The following is a 17,308-nucleotide window of genomic DNA, read 5'->3' on the forward strand; positions in this document are numbered from 1 at the left end:
CAGTCAGGAAAATAAACACACTTAAAAAAAAAATCAAATCAGTGCAGAAAATGTATATTACACTTAAAAATAACCCATGCAAGCAGAGAAACAACTAATCAGAAAACAGCATATTTTAGCAAATGAAGTGAGAATACTTATGTTACATCTGTAGTATCACAGATGTTTTCAATATTAAAAACTGTCAAGATTAACTATTTCCAAAAGGGTCTAACCTAGTTTTATATATACTTCCATAAATAAAGGAGAGAATTCTTCTGGAAATACTATGCTCTTCAGGAAATAACGTGCTCTCTCAGGGATGTTCCTTTTAAGACATTTTCCATTTACTACCATTTATCGTCATTCTATTTTCTTGCCCTGATACTTGCTGCATCATCAAATGTAAAGCAGAAGTTCTTTTCTTGTTGAATCATTACAATTAACAAGCCAGAAATCGTCTCCACCTATGTCAAGTTTTAGAAAACATTTAGTGAACTGGCAGTTCAATACAGAGACAAGTATATCCCATGATGTTTCATTTTCAGGAGTTCTTTTCCAACCCTCAAAAAGGTATGAAGACATAAATGAAGACCCTGATCCAGCCTTTGTATCTATCCCATCAAAGTTAATTGGACTTCACAGTGGTTAATGCTAATTCATTGTGAGATCAGGGCCTAAATTTCTTTTAATTACTCTCATGGGTGAAATCTGTAGGTTTCTAGGCCTGGACACTCACAGGGTCCTACAATATCTAATGCATACTGTTAATCCATGATGTGCTATTGGCACTTGGGAAGGTGATGCAAAGCCCTTTTAATTGTATGGCTTCCTTCAGGCCCAGACATAGGTGACCTAGATCTTACATACATTATGTATTCATTTGGGTTTCCTTTTGTCTACCTAAATTTTGCAATGTTTGAGAGTGGTCAGATTTCACATACACCCCCTCTCCCACCCCGCCCTACACACCATTTGCTCAGGCTTACGATGACAGAGAAAAACAACAGGGTTTGGTCCTAAAGCCATCACTCATATTATCATGATGTAAAATATATATTTGCAGTACATATGTTTAGTTAATAAGAATGAATACAAGACAGTCAGGGATCATTGTGCCCATTAGCAGATGACAAAGCCCATCATAAAAGGCTATTAAGAAAAATAAATAATGGGGGAGGAGGGGCAAATTCTTGTGAATTAAAAAGGGAGTAAAAGTAAACTACTGCTTCTCAGAGAATGGAGGTTAAAATGTGGTGTGTCTGTGACATGTACCAGTGCTATTTAATATAGTTATCAGTGATTTCAAGGGAGAAAGTAGACAGCAAGTAGTTGAAGTTTGCTGCTCTTTTGGTTACTAAATACCACAGAATTGTGGGTGTCTCCAGGTGGGTTTAAACACTGGATGGGGGACGAGGCAGATGGAAGTTAGCTTGGGTAAGTATAAAGAAATACGTGTAGGCAAAAACAGTCAACATGTCCAGTCAGACTGGCCTCCAGATACTACTGCAATTTAAATGGTCAATAATAATGGTAATAAATAATGCATACTGATAGGCTTGACATTTGCAGGATCCTCAGAGAAAAAGTTCAGTTAAAGAGTCTGGCTAACGTACAGCAGCATTAAACAAAGAAAAACAAATAAGATGCTTGAGTACCTTAGAACAGAACATATTGCAATGATTGTATATTGGAGAATGGTATGCCCTCATTTGCAGTACCATTTTTGGTTTTGGCTCCCTCACACCTTAAGCACATCTGGAATGCTTTTTTGCATATGCACACATACATCTTGTGTGTATTTTCCAATGAATACATTAATATTCAAAATGTCTTATAATGGTCTTTGAAAGAAGTTGCTGGTATGCTACTCCATAATCACCCTCCAGCACTATGTACCACAACACAAGACCTCTCTGCAGAATATATTTACAAGTCATGAGGAAAAATCCTCTTGCTGTTTTCACGTCATACGGAAGATAAGTTTGCAAAAGGAAACATTTGGCAGTGGTTCAAATAAGCACTGTCTGGTGGTGCTGATAATGCAATTTTTTTCTGACTACAGTGACAACTATGATGCTATACAATTCATGTAATCCTTATGTGTGAACAAACTATATTTACTGACTGGACAGAATTTATTCACACAATGACCTGAACCATTCTCCTTTCTGTCGCTATTAACTTGTTATTTACAGACTGATTCCCTGAGGAATTATCTGAACATGGAAAAAAAACAAGCTCAGCAAACATACAAAATATTAATTTTAAGTTGTATGCAATAAGCATATGAGACTAATTTAATGAACTGTAAAGGATATTGACAATAGGGATTTTAATAATATTTAGAATCTATTATGGGGCAATTAAGGAAGTAAGAGCAATTAAAAATAAAGATTAGACTATAAAAAAAATTTTTTTACTCAAAAAAATTTGGACAGCAGCTTTGTCAATGATTTAACTGTATGTTGCAGTAATTTTACTGCAAATGCATTGCGAAAATAGAGGTGCAATTCTTCAGAAAAAAAACACAGTAAACAGAAAATGAATCGAAAGTAAATATGAGTTAATGAGAAATTGTTTTTCACCTTGGCTGATTAAACATCAATTTCAGTTTCACTTCTCTTCATTTAGTGATAGGCCACATATTCAATTAGTGAAAATCTGAGTAACTCCATTGGTTACAATGGTTTTACGCTGATTTGTATCAGCTGAAGGCTTGCCTATTATCTTTAATATGAAAATGATTTTTTTTCCAAAATCATCTTTGGTCTTTCTATTTCATAGTATACGCATGCATGTCACGTGCACACACTCACACAAGACCACTATTGCTTGCTAACTGTACATTGTGTTGTTTTTACATGCCAACCACATCTCCCAAAAGTAAATAGTTTGTATTTGTTGGAACCTCGACAGTAACCATGCATCAGGAACCATGCAACAGGATGTGCTAAAAGGGAAGGTATATACAAATGAATACTGAATTTCTTTCTGTCACTGTTCCATAGGTCTGAAATTAGCTATCATAAGAGTTGAAAAGGGTTATCTAATGTTTGATGTAACCAATACACAGTGTTGTAAGACAGGCTTCATGTACTGATTATTAGAGTCTGCAGAGAAAGCATAGACTGAGGAGGGGGCTAATAACATGAACACAAATTTACTTACTGTGTTAAAATTTGGGAAGAGTCCAACAGCAGAACTACTGTCCACAGGAAAGGACATAAAGGGCTTGATATCCAGTGAAGGCTGCATCATCAGAGTCGGTGTGCGCACAAGGGCAGGAAGTGTAGTAGTATGGCATGTACTGCCTGCCAAGAACAAACCAAAAACAGGAATTCATCACTCCCTCTTAGACAAAAATGCCCTTTCCTTATGCACATACACTCTGTAAAGGTAGAGAAATATCACCTCTCTAACAACCTGTAAGAAATAAACATGACACACATTTGATAAAGTGGGTCAGTAGGAGTTAATACCATTAAAACATGCCTACTTCTTCACTGTCTAGATGAGGCAGAACACTTCCCCATGCCCATAGCTGCTCAGATTCTGAAGAGGAGACATATGGTGCATAAATCACATTGGACAGGCAGAATAAAAACACTTCTAAGGCTCAAAAATTCTGATGAGCCAGAAAGGCAGGGCTGGGCACCTATTACAAACAGATGCTTTTGCAATTCAGGGTTGCCTATGAGATTAGTGAGAGTGGACGTTTATGCAAGCTGGTATACAGAGGTATTTTTAATATGAGTTGTGCATTCATTTTTCTCCCTTATAATGGCATCTGTAATGTGCTTAATGCTGCACAAGCATGACTCAAAGATTTTTTTTAAAAATCTAAAAAAGGCCTACTGATTAAAAATGCAAGAAATCAAGAAATAAGTAGTAAGCCCACAACATATGTTTATACTAAGTAACCATACAGCATAAAAATAAACCAAATTTCCTACTTTCCCTCAACATCACCCTTCAACAATATTTCTTTAATATTTTAGTTTAACCCTACATCTTTCTTTCCAAACTAAGGCTTTCCAAATTTTAAGTCAATGGGAACCCTTTTTATAAATACACACAGACAAAATGTGGCCTCAAACAGGTGGAATCTTTCCTAATTGATGACTGTCTAAAACTGAACCGATTAATATTTAATACAAAAGCAGGCATATATCCTTTCTTTCTGCATAGCTCCTGACTCCCTCATCTCACAGGGGGAGAGGAGCAAAGAGGTTTGCACCAACAGAAAGTATAGGAGGTTTGTCCATCTAATGGCACAGGTGACCCAATATCAACAAAGAAATTTGTCAGTTATCTGCAGAGACTCATGCTCTCCCTCTTCGCAGAATGGTTCACAGCAAAGCCACATTTTGCTGGCTCCCTAGCTGTACACTTCCCTTCCCCTCACCCTCTCCTGAGGGCAGGAGAAGGCAACTCTGAGCCTAATCTCTGGCTGGATTTTCCAGTGGGAATTCTGTATATTTGCCAGGGGGCTTAATTCACCAAAGATGTCTCTTTCTCCCCCTGCTCCCTTCCCTTGCTCTTCTTCTGAAACAGAGGGCATTCACACCCCAGATTAGACTTTTTTTATACCTTACTTTAAAAACGTTATTTCTGGAGCTCCAAATGCAAATCTGTAATAATTGGATTTACATTCTGCTATTTGGGGTTGCAAAATATTCTTCAATTAATGTGTCAAGTGACTTCTAGATACTGTAAATTAAACATTTAATACAAACAATGCACTGACCTTCAACCCTTCCAAGGCTTTCCAGTCAACTGATTACCTACCCATCATTTCTCTTCCTCAGGGCTGCCAATCCAGTCTCTGCCCAAACCCACCCCTTTCCCCCTGAAACTGCCCAACTCATCATCTGTGCTGCACACCCCCTGCAGCCTCTCAGCTCAATCAATCAAAAGTATCACACCCCTCCATGCAATCCTACTGATCACATCCTCAGCTCCACATACATCTCTAACCAAGCAACTGATCCTCTAACATCAGGATTCCATCCTCTTCCCCACAACCACTCAACTGATCCCTTTACCACACAGCCAACCCCAGTCAATTCGTCCATTGCCCTGCAATCACCGCAACCAGTTGATCATCTGCCTTCTCCGCCTGCTAGCTTCCCTTGCCCCCATCTAATAGATTCTTTGCCTCTCCATTAATACTGTTCCTATCACTAGCCCTCCAGTTACCTACTTCCTCCTTTCTCCAATGGCTAATCAGTGATAGGGAGGAGAGCAGTCCTGTGTTAGATGTTTCTCTGCTCCCAAGGATTGCGATTAGTGTATGCTGCTCCCCATACAGGGTCCCTGGGCCTTTTAGAACCAGGCAGGAAGTAGGCTGTGGAGCAGCAAGTGCAACTCTCTCTTCCTCATCAAACCTCACCACTCACCCACACCCATCTGAGAGATGCCAGGCAGTCTAAGTAGATCTGTCCCAGTGCATTTAGAATCTCTGAGTGGGACACTGAGTGAAACTTCACTCGGAAAAGGCAATTCATTTGTTCCCTCTTCTTTTGATCTCACCAGCATAGGTTCATACACACTATTTAAAATCTATTCTACTATATTTGAGAATCAGATTGAGTCTTGTGATGCTGTGGCTACCTGGGTTGATTAGATAGTCTACCATCCAAGACAGGTCCTTTGTAGATACTACTGAATAGGAGAGGGTAAATACATTAGTTTCAGCCACTGCATAAGAATGTAATGTTATAGTTTATTAGATTAATTACAGACCACAATCCTTCCCTCTTCGTGCATTGGTAAATCCTGGGTCACAGAAGAGATGGACAGAAGATTGCAGCAGTGCCCCACCAGGCTGGTTACATTCCTTCTTGAGAGGAAGATTAATCCTGATAAAATTATCCTACATTTTCTCCTTTCCCAACCCCATCATTTGCAAAATTTAAAATACTGTTTGAAATCTTTAAGTAAATTAGATTTTAAATTTTGCATAGACTTGTGAAACTCATCAAGAATTGTGCTTAATTAACTGTAGGTCAGAGCTTATTCGTGTGAATTCATAAACACTAAAAAAGTAATGGCAGTCTAATGCACATACAGCCTCTTCCTTATATCTGCAATGAAAAAATATATCAACAGGATAATAGTGCATCAAGAGATTTACCAAAGGAATTGTCCTCAGCTGCAAAAAGATGATTGTATTGTATTTTTACTAGCTGATTCGGATATATTAGATACACAGAATTCAGTATTGTATTCACACTGCTACAATGTATTTAATTACACACTGTGCTTCTAATTAGGTAATGTTCCAGCCATTGTCAATTTAATTCTTCAATAACAAATATTTACATATTTTGATTTAGCCAAACTTATAAATATTGCTTCAATTACAACTGAGCTATAATTTCAGTTTAAAATTAAAATTAAGGCTGAGTTTTTGTAATGACTGACCTCCCATCCCTTCTAACTAGGCTGTGGTGAGTATTCATCATAGAAATAAGTTTTCACTATTTTTTCCATATCTCTGTGCACTCTTCTTGGTACATCCGGCTGACTACTGACTACTGATATCTCAAATTTAACACAACATACACCAGAAGCCTCACTGCAATTTGTGCAGTCCATCATATGGGATGTCAGAGTAATTAAATCTGGAATATCTTCAGGATACCAGGATAGATTCAGAGATTCTACAGAATTTACATAAAACATGCACCCCACAATTTGATTAGCGAAGGCAGTTCACACATAAACCTGTGTTCAACTATTTTCACTCCCCCCCACCAGTTGACTTTAAAAATCCCTCTCCTCTACTACCCCTGCCAATCAAGTCACAGAGGCCCATTGACTCTCCTCCCTCCCCCCAACCTCCCTGTAAAAATCCCTGGCAACGTAAGCAGGAAGAGATGACCAAAAGTGACAAAGCTAGAACCTCTACACTTGAGAGTCATCAGATCAAGCAGAATGGAACCAAATTCTTGAATGGAATGAAGCAGAATGGAACCGAGTTGCACCAAAATTCTCCCTAAAGGTTAAACACAATCCCACTGTCACCCAATCAAATTTGTATGCAAATATGAACCAAGCAGGAATACTGGCACAACAAAGATGTAGCTGACAATGTTCATTATCATTACAAATTTAGCAGATGTTTACCATTTCATTAGCATTTTAATGATGCAGACAATTTACTGTGTCAGATTGTTTTAAAATATTAGTAAATCTTGGGCATAAATATAAGTGATCTTTCTAGCAAATTCATTCACGCACCTCAACCTGCTAGTTTTTAGTTTAAACACTGTTTTACCATTTTTTTTATTATAATGGCTTCAAGAAATAAGAAAACTCTTTCCACATGTACTATTAGGATATATTCTACAAAAGAAATATCTGGTGTTTGGATTAAAATAATAATAAAAAAACCCAAAAGTTTTCCTACAAGCTTGTTTCCTGGTGTTCTATCATGTGACTTATTTTTTCTAGTTCATCTGCTGCTGCTTCTGCTCTGACTCCAGCTGCATGAATTATCTACAGTTACATCATCAGGTTCAAGAAACAGGCAGAGACTTTGCCAAAAAATATTAGTCCTCGGCAGAACCACTTTGACAAGCTAAGGGACGAAATCAGTTTCTTCGATCCTAGCTGAAGATCCAGAGTGCTTCCCATTTTATTAGAATAAATTCTCCTTTCACTTCCTGCACAAATGTGTCTCAGAACAATGTAACAAATACTATGTCTCTTAGATAGCATCTGCTATCATCCAGGTATGGCTTCAAGCTACCTGAAAATCAGAGAGATTTTTTTCCACTGATTATCAGAAGCTGTTAGGGTTAACTACTGTAGTTTGATTTGTCTGACAGCAAAGAACTATGTATAGTTAATAGATTAGATGGTGAAAGTACGGCTGTTGTACTGTTAGAGATGGTGGGAAGCATTACTTCAGTCACTCTCCTGTATAACACAAGACTTCTCTCATGGTTCCAATGCAAGGTTACCTGTCCCAACAAAATTTGCTATGTGAGAATGGGGAGGAGGTTAGATAACACAGATTTGGGCGACAGTCTTTCACCTCTAAAAATCTACACTCAAATCCCAAGTACATCTCATCCAGTACCAGATCGGTGTGCTTCACAAAGCTACCATGCAGGACAGGAAAGACCAGTTATTCTAAAGAGTATTGGCAGAGAGATGATAGTTTGCATATTGTCATGCACACTGCTAATCCCTATTTAGAAAGGGCTCTCTAATTTTTTTAAATCTAAATTTACCATCTGCTCAGTTTAGTGGCTGCCCATCCTCCTCTCCCCATCTTCAAATCCTTCCACTAGTTCCAGCCATGCTGAATCACTAAAGGCATGTCTTCATTAGCAACATTAAAGTGCTGCCGCGGCAGTGCTTTAACGTGGCTGTGTAGTTGTGCCACCAGCGCTGGGGCTATAAAAAACCCACCTCCACCAGGGGAATAGCTCCCAGCGCTGGGAGCCGTGCACTGTCTACACTGTCACTTTACAGCACTGAAACTTGCAGCGCTCGGGGGTGGTGGTGGTGGGTGTTTTTTCACACCTCTGCAGCACTGTAAAGTGCCAGTGTAGACAAGCCTTTAGGGTTGCTTTGCATAGTAACAACAACCACTCAAGGCAAGAAGAAGGTGCAAATGAATGGGATGGTAGCAGAATAGAAACCTCTGAAGAAATGGGTGGGGTTTTGTGTTTTCTTTTCTCTCTTTAGTGCTGCATTTTCAGAACATCAGGCCAGATCATCAAATCAATTGCTGGAACTTAGAACACACCTTCAAGATGGACAACAATCATCCCCTTGGCTGTGCAGACACTAGCTGAATTCATTCATAGGCTGCAATCACAGTGCACTCAGTCACCCTCACCTTAGATTTTAGATTGTCATCCAAAGTACCTGATTTTTCCTTTAAAGGTTTGGAACCCTGAGGAGCAGACAGGAGATGTTTAAAATGGTTTAAATCTCACACTCTATGAAAATTCTATGTGCACTAATCTGTGACCCTTTTCAGCGCTGTAAAGCTTTCAGTACCATTTACTAATTTGCACTAGGAACTTTTGAACATTGTCAAAAATATTTTTCAACAACACGCTGAAGTGTTTTTTAAATATAAACAATTCTGAGCCAGAGGCAACACTGAGGCTTTCAGACTGAATAAAGTTTGCTTCAGCTCCACTGCCTATAGCCTGAAAAGGATCACTGCACTAAAAAAAGAAAGTCTTGTATGAGTCCTTACCTTAAACTGGAGTTCGTCTTGTGTCGCTGACACATCAGGCAGTCTAGTTCCTCCAATGATCACAGTTACCCACTAGTTGTAGTACTTCTTCCTAGATGATGCCAGCTTGTTCAATATCCTCTCACTCTTCAATATCCTCTTCTGTCAGCTCTTCCTTGGCCTTCCTCACTTTCTCTCCCCTCCCTTAGGTATGCAATTTAATGCTTGCTTAGCAAGTCTCCCATCTTCCATACAATGTACATGTCCCAACCATTTGAGCCCTCTTTCTTCGATAAAATTTTTTAGCATGTCCAGTTCTGTCAGTGCCCCTATTCTCACATTTGTTATTTTGTCTTTCCATGAAAAGCAAAGTATCTTCCTCAGCCATCTGTGATGGGCAGATTCCGGTCTCATCCTGTTAGTCATCACCATCAGCCAAGTCTCTGCTCTGTACAGTAGCACGCTCAGTACAATCACAGGGTATAGTCTTCAGTTTAGTGGGGAGACCTCTCTTAGATCACATGGTGTTCACCCTTCCAAAAGTGCTGTTTGCTTTTCCTAATCTTGTATGAATCGCTTTATTGCAGCCATCTTCAAATGTCATCACACTCCCCAGATAGCAGAACTTTTCCACTTCTTTTCCATCCACATGCATCTTTGCATCTGTTGTTCCATTTCCTACCTTCCTAATCTTTGTTTTCTCTGCATTTACTTTCAGTCCAATTTTTGCTGCTTCTTGTTGTACCTCTGATGTAAGAGCAATCGTTCTGTTCCATGCTTAGTAAAGCAATATTGTCAGCAAAGTCATGGTCTTTTAATTCATCCCTGCTAACCCATTTTACACCATTTACTATGCTTCTTGTTGACCACTTTATCACCCAATCTATTGCTAATGCAAGGAGGATTGGTGATAAATATCCTTGTCTAACTCTGGTCATAATATCAAACCACTCACCCAGGCCTGTATCCAATCTTACTGTACATCTACTTGCATTACATAAAAGTATTATGTTGAGCAGCTTGTCTGATATCTCATAGCTTCTAGCAATATTCCACAGGGTGTCTCTGTAGAGACTATGGAACGCTTTCTTAAAGTCAATAGAATTGATGAAAATGAGGCTTTCCTAAGCAGTAGCTTTTTCAGTGATCCGTCGAAGAGTGAATATCTGTTCAAAACATGCTCTACCTAGATGGAACTCAGCCTATTTTTCATACAATATTTCATCCACTGCTTTCTTCATTCTATTCAGCATCCTAGTAGTCAATACTTTGCCAAGGACTGATAATAGTACAATACCTCTCCAATTCGTGCACTGAGTAAGATCACCCTTTTTTGGCAACACCATAATAATTCCATCTTTCTAGTCTTGTGGCACTTGTTCTTTCATCCATATTTCATTACACTGTCTTGGTAACTGCTCAGTAAGAATTTCATCTCCTGCCTTTAGTACTTCCGCTTGAATTCTGTCAACCCAAAGAACTTTCTCCTGTTTGAGACCTTTGATGTCTGCTTTAATTTCATTGGGTGTTACTGGCCCCTTTTCTATTTCTAACTTAGCATTGGCATTTCTCTTGAACACGTGCATGATCATTGATTCTGGACAGTTAATTCGGCATGGAAATGTTCTTTCCATTGTCTGACTTGTTCTTCATGTATTTTCTGTCCATGAGAGTTCCTGATGGGCATCCCAAACCTGAGCCATTCTTTTTACGTGACAGATCTGAGGAACTGTCACAGATTGAGGTATCATTAGAGGAGGTTTTGGAACAAATTGATAAATTAAACAGCAATAAGTCACCAGGACTAGATGGTATTCACCCAAGAGTTCTGAAGGAACTCAAATGTGAAATTGCAGAACTACTAACTGTAGTCTGTAACTGATCATTTAAATCAGCTTCTGAACCAGATGACTGGAGGATAGCTAATGTGATGCCAATTTTTAAAAAGGGCTCCAAAGGTGATCCTGGCAATTACAGGCCTGTGAGTCTTACTTCAGTACCGGGCAAACTGGTTGAAACAATATTATTAGACATCTAGATGAACATAATTTGTTGAGGAAGAATCAACATGGTTTTAGTAAAGGGAAATCATACCTCACCAATCTACTAGAATTCTTTGAGGGGAGTCAACAAGCATGTGGACCAAGGGGATCCAGTGGAGATAAGATTTTCAGAAAGCCTTTGACAAGGTCCCTCACCAAAGGCTCTTACGCAAAGTAAGCTGCCACGGGATAAGAGAGAAGGTGCTCTCATGGATTGGTAACTGGTTAAAAGATAGGAAACAAAGGGTAGGTATAAATGGTCAGTTTTCAGAATGGAGAGAGGTAAATAGTGGTGTCCCCCAGGGGTCTGTTCTGGGACCAGTCCTATTCAACATATTCATAAATGATCTGGAAAAAGGGGTAAACAGTGAGATGGCAAAATTTGCAGATGATACAAATTACTAAATATAGTTAAGACCCAGGCAGACTGCGAAGAGCAAAAGGATCTCTCAAAACTGAGTGACTGGGCAACAAAATGGCAGATGAAATTTAATGTTGATAAATGCAAAGTAATGCACATTGGAAAGCATAATCCCAACTATACATATAAAATGATGGGGTCCGTTATCATTCAAGAAAGATCTTGGAGTCATTGTGGATAGTTCTCTGAAAACATCCACTCAATGTGCAGTGGCAGTCAAAAAAGCAAACAGAATGCTGGAAATAATTAAGAAGGGGATAGATAATGTTGCTTCTATATAAATCCATGGTACTCCCACATCTTGAATACTGTGTGCAGATGTGGTCACCTCATCTCAAAAAAGATATATTGGAATTGGAAAAGGTTCAGAAAAGGGCAACAAAAATGATTAGGGGTATGGAATGGCTTCCACATGAGGAAAGATTAATAAGACTAGGACTTTTAAGCTTGGAAAAGAGACGGCTAAGGGGAGATATGATTGAGGTCTATAAAATCATGACTGGTGTAGAGAAAGTAGATAAGGAAGTGTTGTTTACTACTTCTCATAACACAAGAACTAGGGGTCACCAAATGAAATGAATAGGCAGCAGGTTTAAAACAAACAAAAGAAAGTATTTCTTCATACCATGCACAGTCAACCTGTGGAACTCCTTGCCAGAGGATGTTGTGAAGGCCAAGACCATAACAGGGTTCAAAAAAGAATTAGATAAATTCATGGAGGATAGGTCCATCAATGGCTATTAGCCAAGATGGGCAACAATGGTGTCCCTAGTCTGTGTCTGCCAGAAGCTGGAAATGAGCGACAGGGGATGGATTATTTGATGGTTACCTGTTCTGTTCATTCCCTCAGGGCAGGGGTGAAGCTAACTTAAAGGACTTACTGGTACGCCGGAGTCCTGAGCGGGAGGTGGGTGCGGGGTGTTCAACCAGAAGGGGTGTAGCCTCAACTGGAAGAGGCGGGGCCTTTAGAGCCCTGGGCCCTTTAAATCAAGATTTAAAGGGCCCGGGGCTCCGGCTGTGGTAGCGACGGAGGCTGCTGGGAGCCCCGGGACTTGGGGGCCATTTAAAGGGCCTGGGGTTCCGGCCGCCACTACCACAGCAGAGTCCCAGGCCCTTTAAATTGCCAACAGTGCCCTGGGGGCTCCCGCCTGCTGCCGCTACCCCGGGGCTCTGGCAGCGGGGCTCGGGTGGTGATTTAAAGAGCCCTTTAAAATCGCCACTGGAGCCCCACTGCCGGAGTCGTTAGCGATTTAAAGGACCCAGGGCTCCACTGCGGTAGTGGCGGCCGGGAGCCCCTGGCCCTTTAAATCACTGCCAGAGCCCCGCCGCCGCTACCCCAAGGCTCCAACAGTGGGGCTCGGGGCTCCGGCCGCTGATACTGCCCCAGGCCCTTTAAATTGCTGCCAGAGCCCTGCTGCCGGAGCCGGCGGAGATTTAAAGGGCCCGGGGCGGTAGCAGCGGCCGTAGCCCCGGGCCCTTTAAATCGCCGCCTGAGCCCCGCTGCCTGGGAAAGCCGGTCCAGGCTCTTACTTTCGTACGGTACCAGCTTACTTTCACCTCTGCCTTTGGGGCAGCACCTGGCACTGGCCACTGTCCGAAGACAGGATACTGGGCTAGATGGACCTTTGGTCTGACCCAGTAGGGCCATTCTTATGTTCTTATCTCCAGTGAGAGTCTGGTTCTTCCTGAGAGATCTTTCACTGTTTTATGAAGCTTCTTCAAGTCTCCCCTCTGTGCTGCTTCTTCTGCCTCTGCCGTTTTCTCCTGATCCCACGCATTTCTATCTTCCCTGAAACTCTTCTTTATCCTTTTCTCTGTATTTTGCATCCACCTTTAAGAGTTGCGCATGTGTCTTGCACTGTTCCTTTTCTGCTAGTCAGTAACTGCCCATGTTCCAGATGCAATTCATGCATCTTTCTTCTGCCATCTTTGGCAGCCCACTTCTTCCTCAGTTGCCTTGACTACCATCTTCCTCCAGTTTGACCATATGTCTTCCTGCCTTTCAACAGCTCGGTCTTGCTAAACACTGGTATGGTTGTGAAGTGCAATCTGGAATCTGACCTGTTTCTTTGTCCTTGAACTTCTCTATTGCTGTAACACTCTTTTTGGTCTATCTTTGTGAGCTTTTTGAGTTTAACTTGTAAGGTGGCCACTAAAAAATAATGATCCGAGCCAACATCTACTCCTCTAAGGACTCTGACATCCCTCGAAGAAGTCCTTTGAGTCCTTAGTACACTTATTTATAGACAACTATATGGAAAGAGTGATGTGTTCAAGTAAATCATATTTTTAATGATCTAATGAAATATGTATTAAAAATAATCAATTAGGGTTCTCCCTTCAGAGCAGAATCACTATTAAAATGATGCTCCATTATCTGGATCCCTGCTGCAATAGGACCCATTACTATCTACTTTCATTAGGAGCTGATATTTCCAGAAATGGTATACAAATATAGTGGACCCTTGCAGGTCACTAAATCTAAGTATTTATATGACTCATTCCCATAGTATCTGAATTACATGTATTTAAAAACAGAAATAATCTCTCTCTTGCTCCCCTGATTAGTTTATAGGCTTCGGGGGGTTTCTGTTTATTTTTTTGCTTAGTTGTGTGAGTGAAAGTGTTGTACGTCTCTGAGTATATCAGAGAGAGAGAGATTACTAAGAGAAAGCGAAGTCAAATAAATGAATTTTGTATTTAGTTCTGAAAATGGTGAGGTGCAGATATCATAATATTGAAGCAAAGCTGTATTTTGGAAGTAGTGCATTAAGCATTTTCAGGAAGATGAACTTTGAGAACCCTCCCCGCGAAAACAAAATGCTATGCGAATAAATCTATCAGGTTTTCTTCTATTTTTTTCCCTAAGACACAGTCAGCAGAATAAAAGCTAGTGCTTGCCATTTGCTACCACTAGGCTCCCATGGCTTGTCAGAGCTAAAGGAGAGAGAGTGACTTTCAAGACCAATTCTTTATCTGAATTTCCCAAATGGCAAATTAACATGATCCTGAGAGAGCAGCACTGCCCAGGCAACATAACTTATTTTTAAAAATAACTTGTGAATCAAAACAGCAGTGTGTATGACACACTTCCATTGCTTTCCACTGACAATAGGAAAAATACTAAGCCGTTTATATCCCCAAAGTACTGTACTAATTAATGAATGAGTTCCTTCAAGAGTCAATATGATTACCACTAAAACCTTTGTGATGCATACATAATTTGAAATCTAGAAGTTGTATTGACTTCATTCCCCTCAAACCTTATTCAAACATCAATGGAACAGTCAATTCTTCCACTGACCTATGAAGTGATCTAAAGAATATGAAGCACTTGCATCGACATACATGGCTACCTATTTAAAACCTGTAGAATTGTCAAAGATGGTATTTCAAAAGGCAGTAGGAATGACTATTCATCCAGACTGGTTACTAATGGCTATTGGGTAAGATATGATTAGTAGAAAGTCCACTTGCCCAAAAATCAGGAGGCAAGGCAATCCACAGAAACACTTTATTTTAGTCCGTGTCTGACCTTGCATAGAAACAAAACTAGAGAAACTGACACACCAAACATTTTGGATCTTATTAGGTTCTGAAGGGTTTTGCCTTTTTGACATAACTGCTGCAACAAACTCTGCATTCATTTCATATGGCATGACCATATTGTATAAAACTGTAGGAACTATATAGATAAGTTATAGCACTATTATAGATAACTAACTCAACTTCACATAATAAACAAGCCAGACTATGAAAATCATTCTGTCCTTCGAAATGAAAATGTGGAATGTAACACTAATATTTCCATTATCAATCATCCACAAAGAAATGTCTTATGATTATATGTATTAACAGGATTCTGCATGCATGCGCTCTCACACTCTGAGTTGTAGAAAAGCAGATACTTTGAAATAAAGTGTTTCTACATGTCAAATGTATTTAGAATTTCTCCTAAACATGCCATACAGTATACAAACCTGGAATGAAATCATGACCGTTTTGCAATTAATTGGAGTTTTGACTTAACAACATGCCAGGATTTCACACCCCTGCTTACCTATTTTTCCCCACACAATATTAGGAGTTATAAACAGCTTGCAAACAATGTAAGTGTACAATAAAAAAGTTTACAGTAGATATATTGGATGTATTTACATATTGATTATGCAGTTGAGAGATATACAGCAAAAATATCTGAAGAGTTCCCAGAATAACTAGTTTAGATAAAAATGATTGCTAGTAAATAACTGGGTAAATAATTTACATGACAGGACAACACATTTTCATTCACTTCACATCTATGGAAATTTTTATGAGGTTTTCGTCCTGGAATGTTGTAGCTACAAAATACACAGTATAATGATTTACCCGTAATCCCTTTCCCAATATCAACCTCACAATGTCAACAGCACGAGTTATCAAAGTAAAACATGCCACCAATAAAAATGTTCTGAGCTATTGACTTCAGCAGGGGCAGGATGAAGCCCAATATCTTAAATAGTTTAAATATAATATAAAGGATAATACTATAACTAGACTCTAATTACCTCACTAGCCTAATTATAAATGCACTGCATGCTGTGAAATAGGCTCCATTCTTAGGCCCTGACCTTACAAGCATTATATACATGCTTAACTTTAAACATGTGAGTAGTCCCACTGACATCAATGGAAATATTCACCATCCTTGAAATTAAGTGTATGCGCAAGGCTGAGAGAGATTGGGGCCTTCCTCACTAGAATAGTGAGCTGTTTGTAGTGTTGTAGCAGTCATGTTAATCCCAGGATATGATAGAGATAAGGTAAGTCAGGTAATATCTTTTACTGGACCAATTTCTAGTATAGTAAAAGATATTATCTTGCCTAACTTGTGTACTCTGGAATACTGAGGATTGTGCACCATTTTCATTTCTATGAATTAAGATGTTTTTTCCTCAGTAGAATTTTCTCCCTCAATTCCCTCATGTTTAAAACAGATTGTGAATACTATGCATGAAGTTCACATGTGTGGAGTTTATCACAAAAAAGTTGATGTTTTCAATCAGTTATAATATTTATAAGTAATAATACATGAAAGGCACTCTAGGAATTTGTTCTCCAGTCTCTAAAATTCAGTACACGTATCAAAAATTAGAAACAGAAAAAAAACAGATGTGTATCTTAAAGCTTTTTGTTGTTAAAGAAAAACAATACTTTCAATATTTTACAGGAAAACGAATCAACATTAATCAAGAAAAGCTTAATTTACACCTGTAACTCTTCTATATGTTAAACAGCTTAAAAATCAACAACAAATCATCCTGGACGATGTATTGTAAATACCAAAAAGGGCAAAAAGCACCCAATTAGAATTGAGAAAGGTATTTTTACCTCTTCACCTGAAATAATCATGTTAAAATTGTTAGGTCACAGCTGTTTGAATTAACCTTCATAGCACCTATATCTTTATGATAATCTGTTCAAATTTTAACCTGCAGATTGTGTAACCTGTACAGTATTTCTCTCTCTAACCTTTGTCCTGCATGTGCTCCTGAACAATACAAATTTCAGAAGAGGAAATACTCATGCCATATACAATTTCATTTTGGCAGCCACTGTGCTGTACTGTTCCACTTGTTTCTTCTTCAATATTTATATTTCCAAGTCAAATGAACC

At 39.2% G+C, this 17,308-nt stretch overlaps 1 protein-coding gene across 3 annotated transcripts in view; it reads right to left on the bottom strand.

Annotated features, from left to right (window-relative positions):
* Nucleotides 1–17,308, bottom strand: part of ZNF385B (zinc finger protein 385B) — a 240,519-nt gene that overhangs the window by 79,664 nt on the left and 143,547 nt on the right. For 2 of the 3 annotated variants that reach the window (XM_024204029.3, XM_024204031.1), the window contains exon 2: nucleotides 3,151–3,293. The exons of the other annotated variant lie outside the window; for it this stretch is intronic. In XM_024204029.3, the coding sequence (XP_024059797.1) occupies nucleotides 3,151–3,293 (143 nt within the window). The remainder of the gene's footprint in view (nucleotides 1–3,150; nucleotides 3,294–17,308) is intronic. 3 annotated transcript variants of the gene reach the window in all.

This window comes from Terrapene carolina, unplaced genomic scaffold (genome assembly GCF_002925995.2).
Source record: "Terrapene carolina triunguis isolate 2854851 unplaced genomic scaffold, T_m_triunguis-2.0 Scaffold62, whole genome shotgun sequence".
Taxonomy (NCBI): domain Eukaryota; kingdom Metazoa; phylum Chordata; order Testudines; family Emydidae; genus Terrapene; species Terrapene triunguis.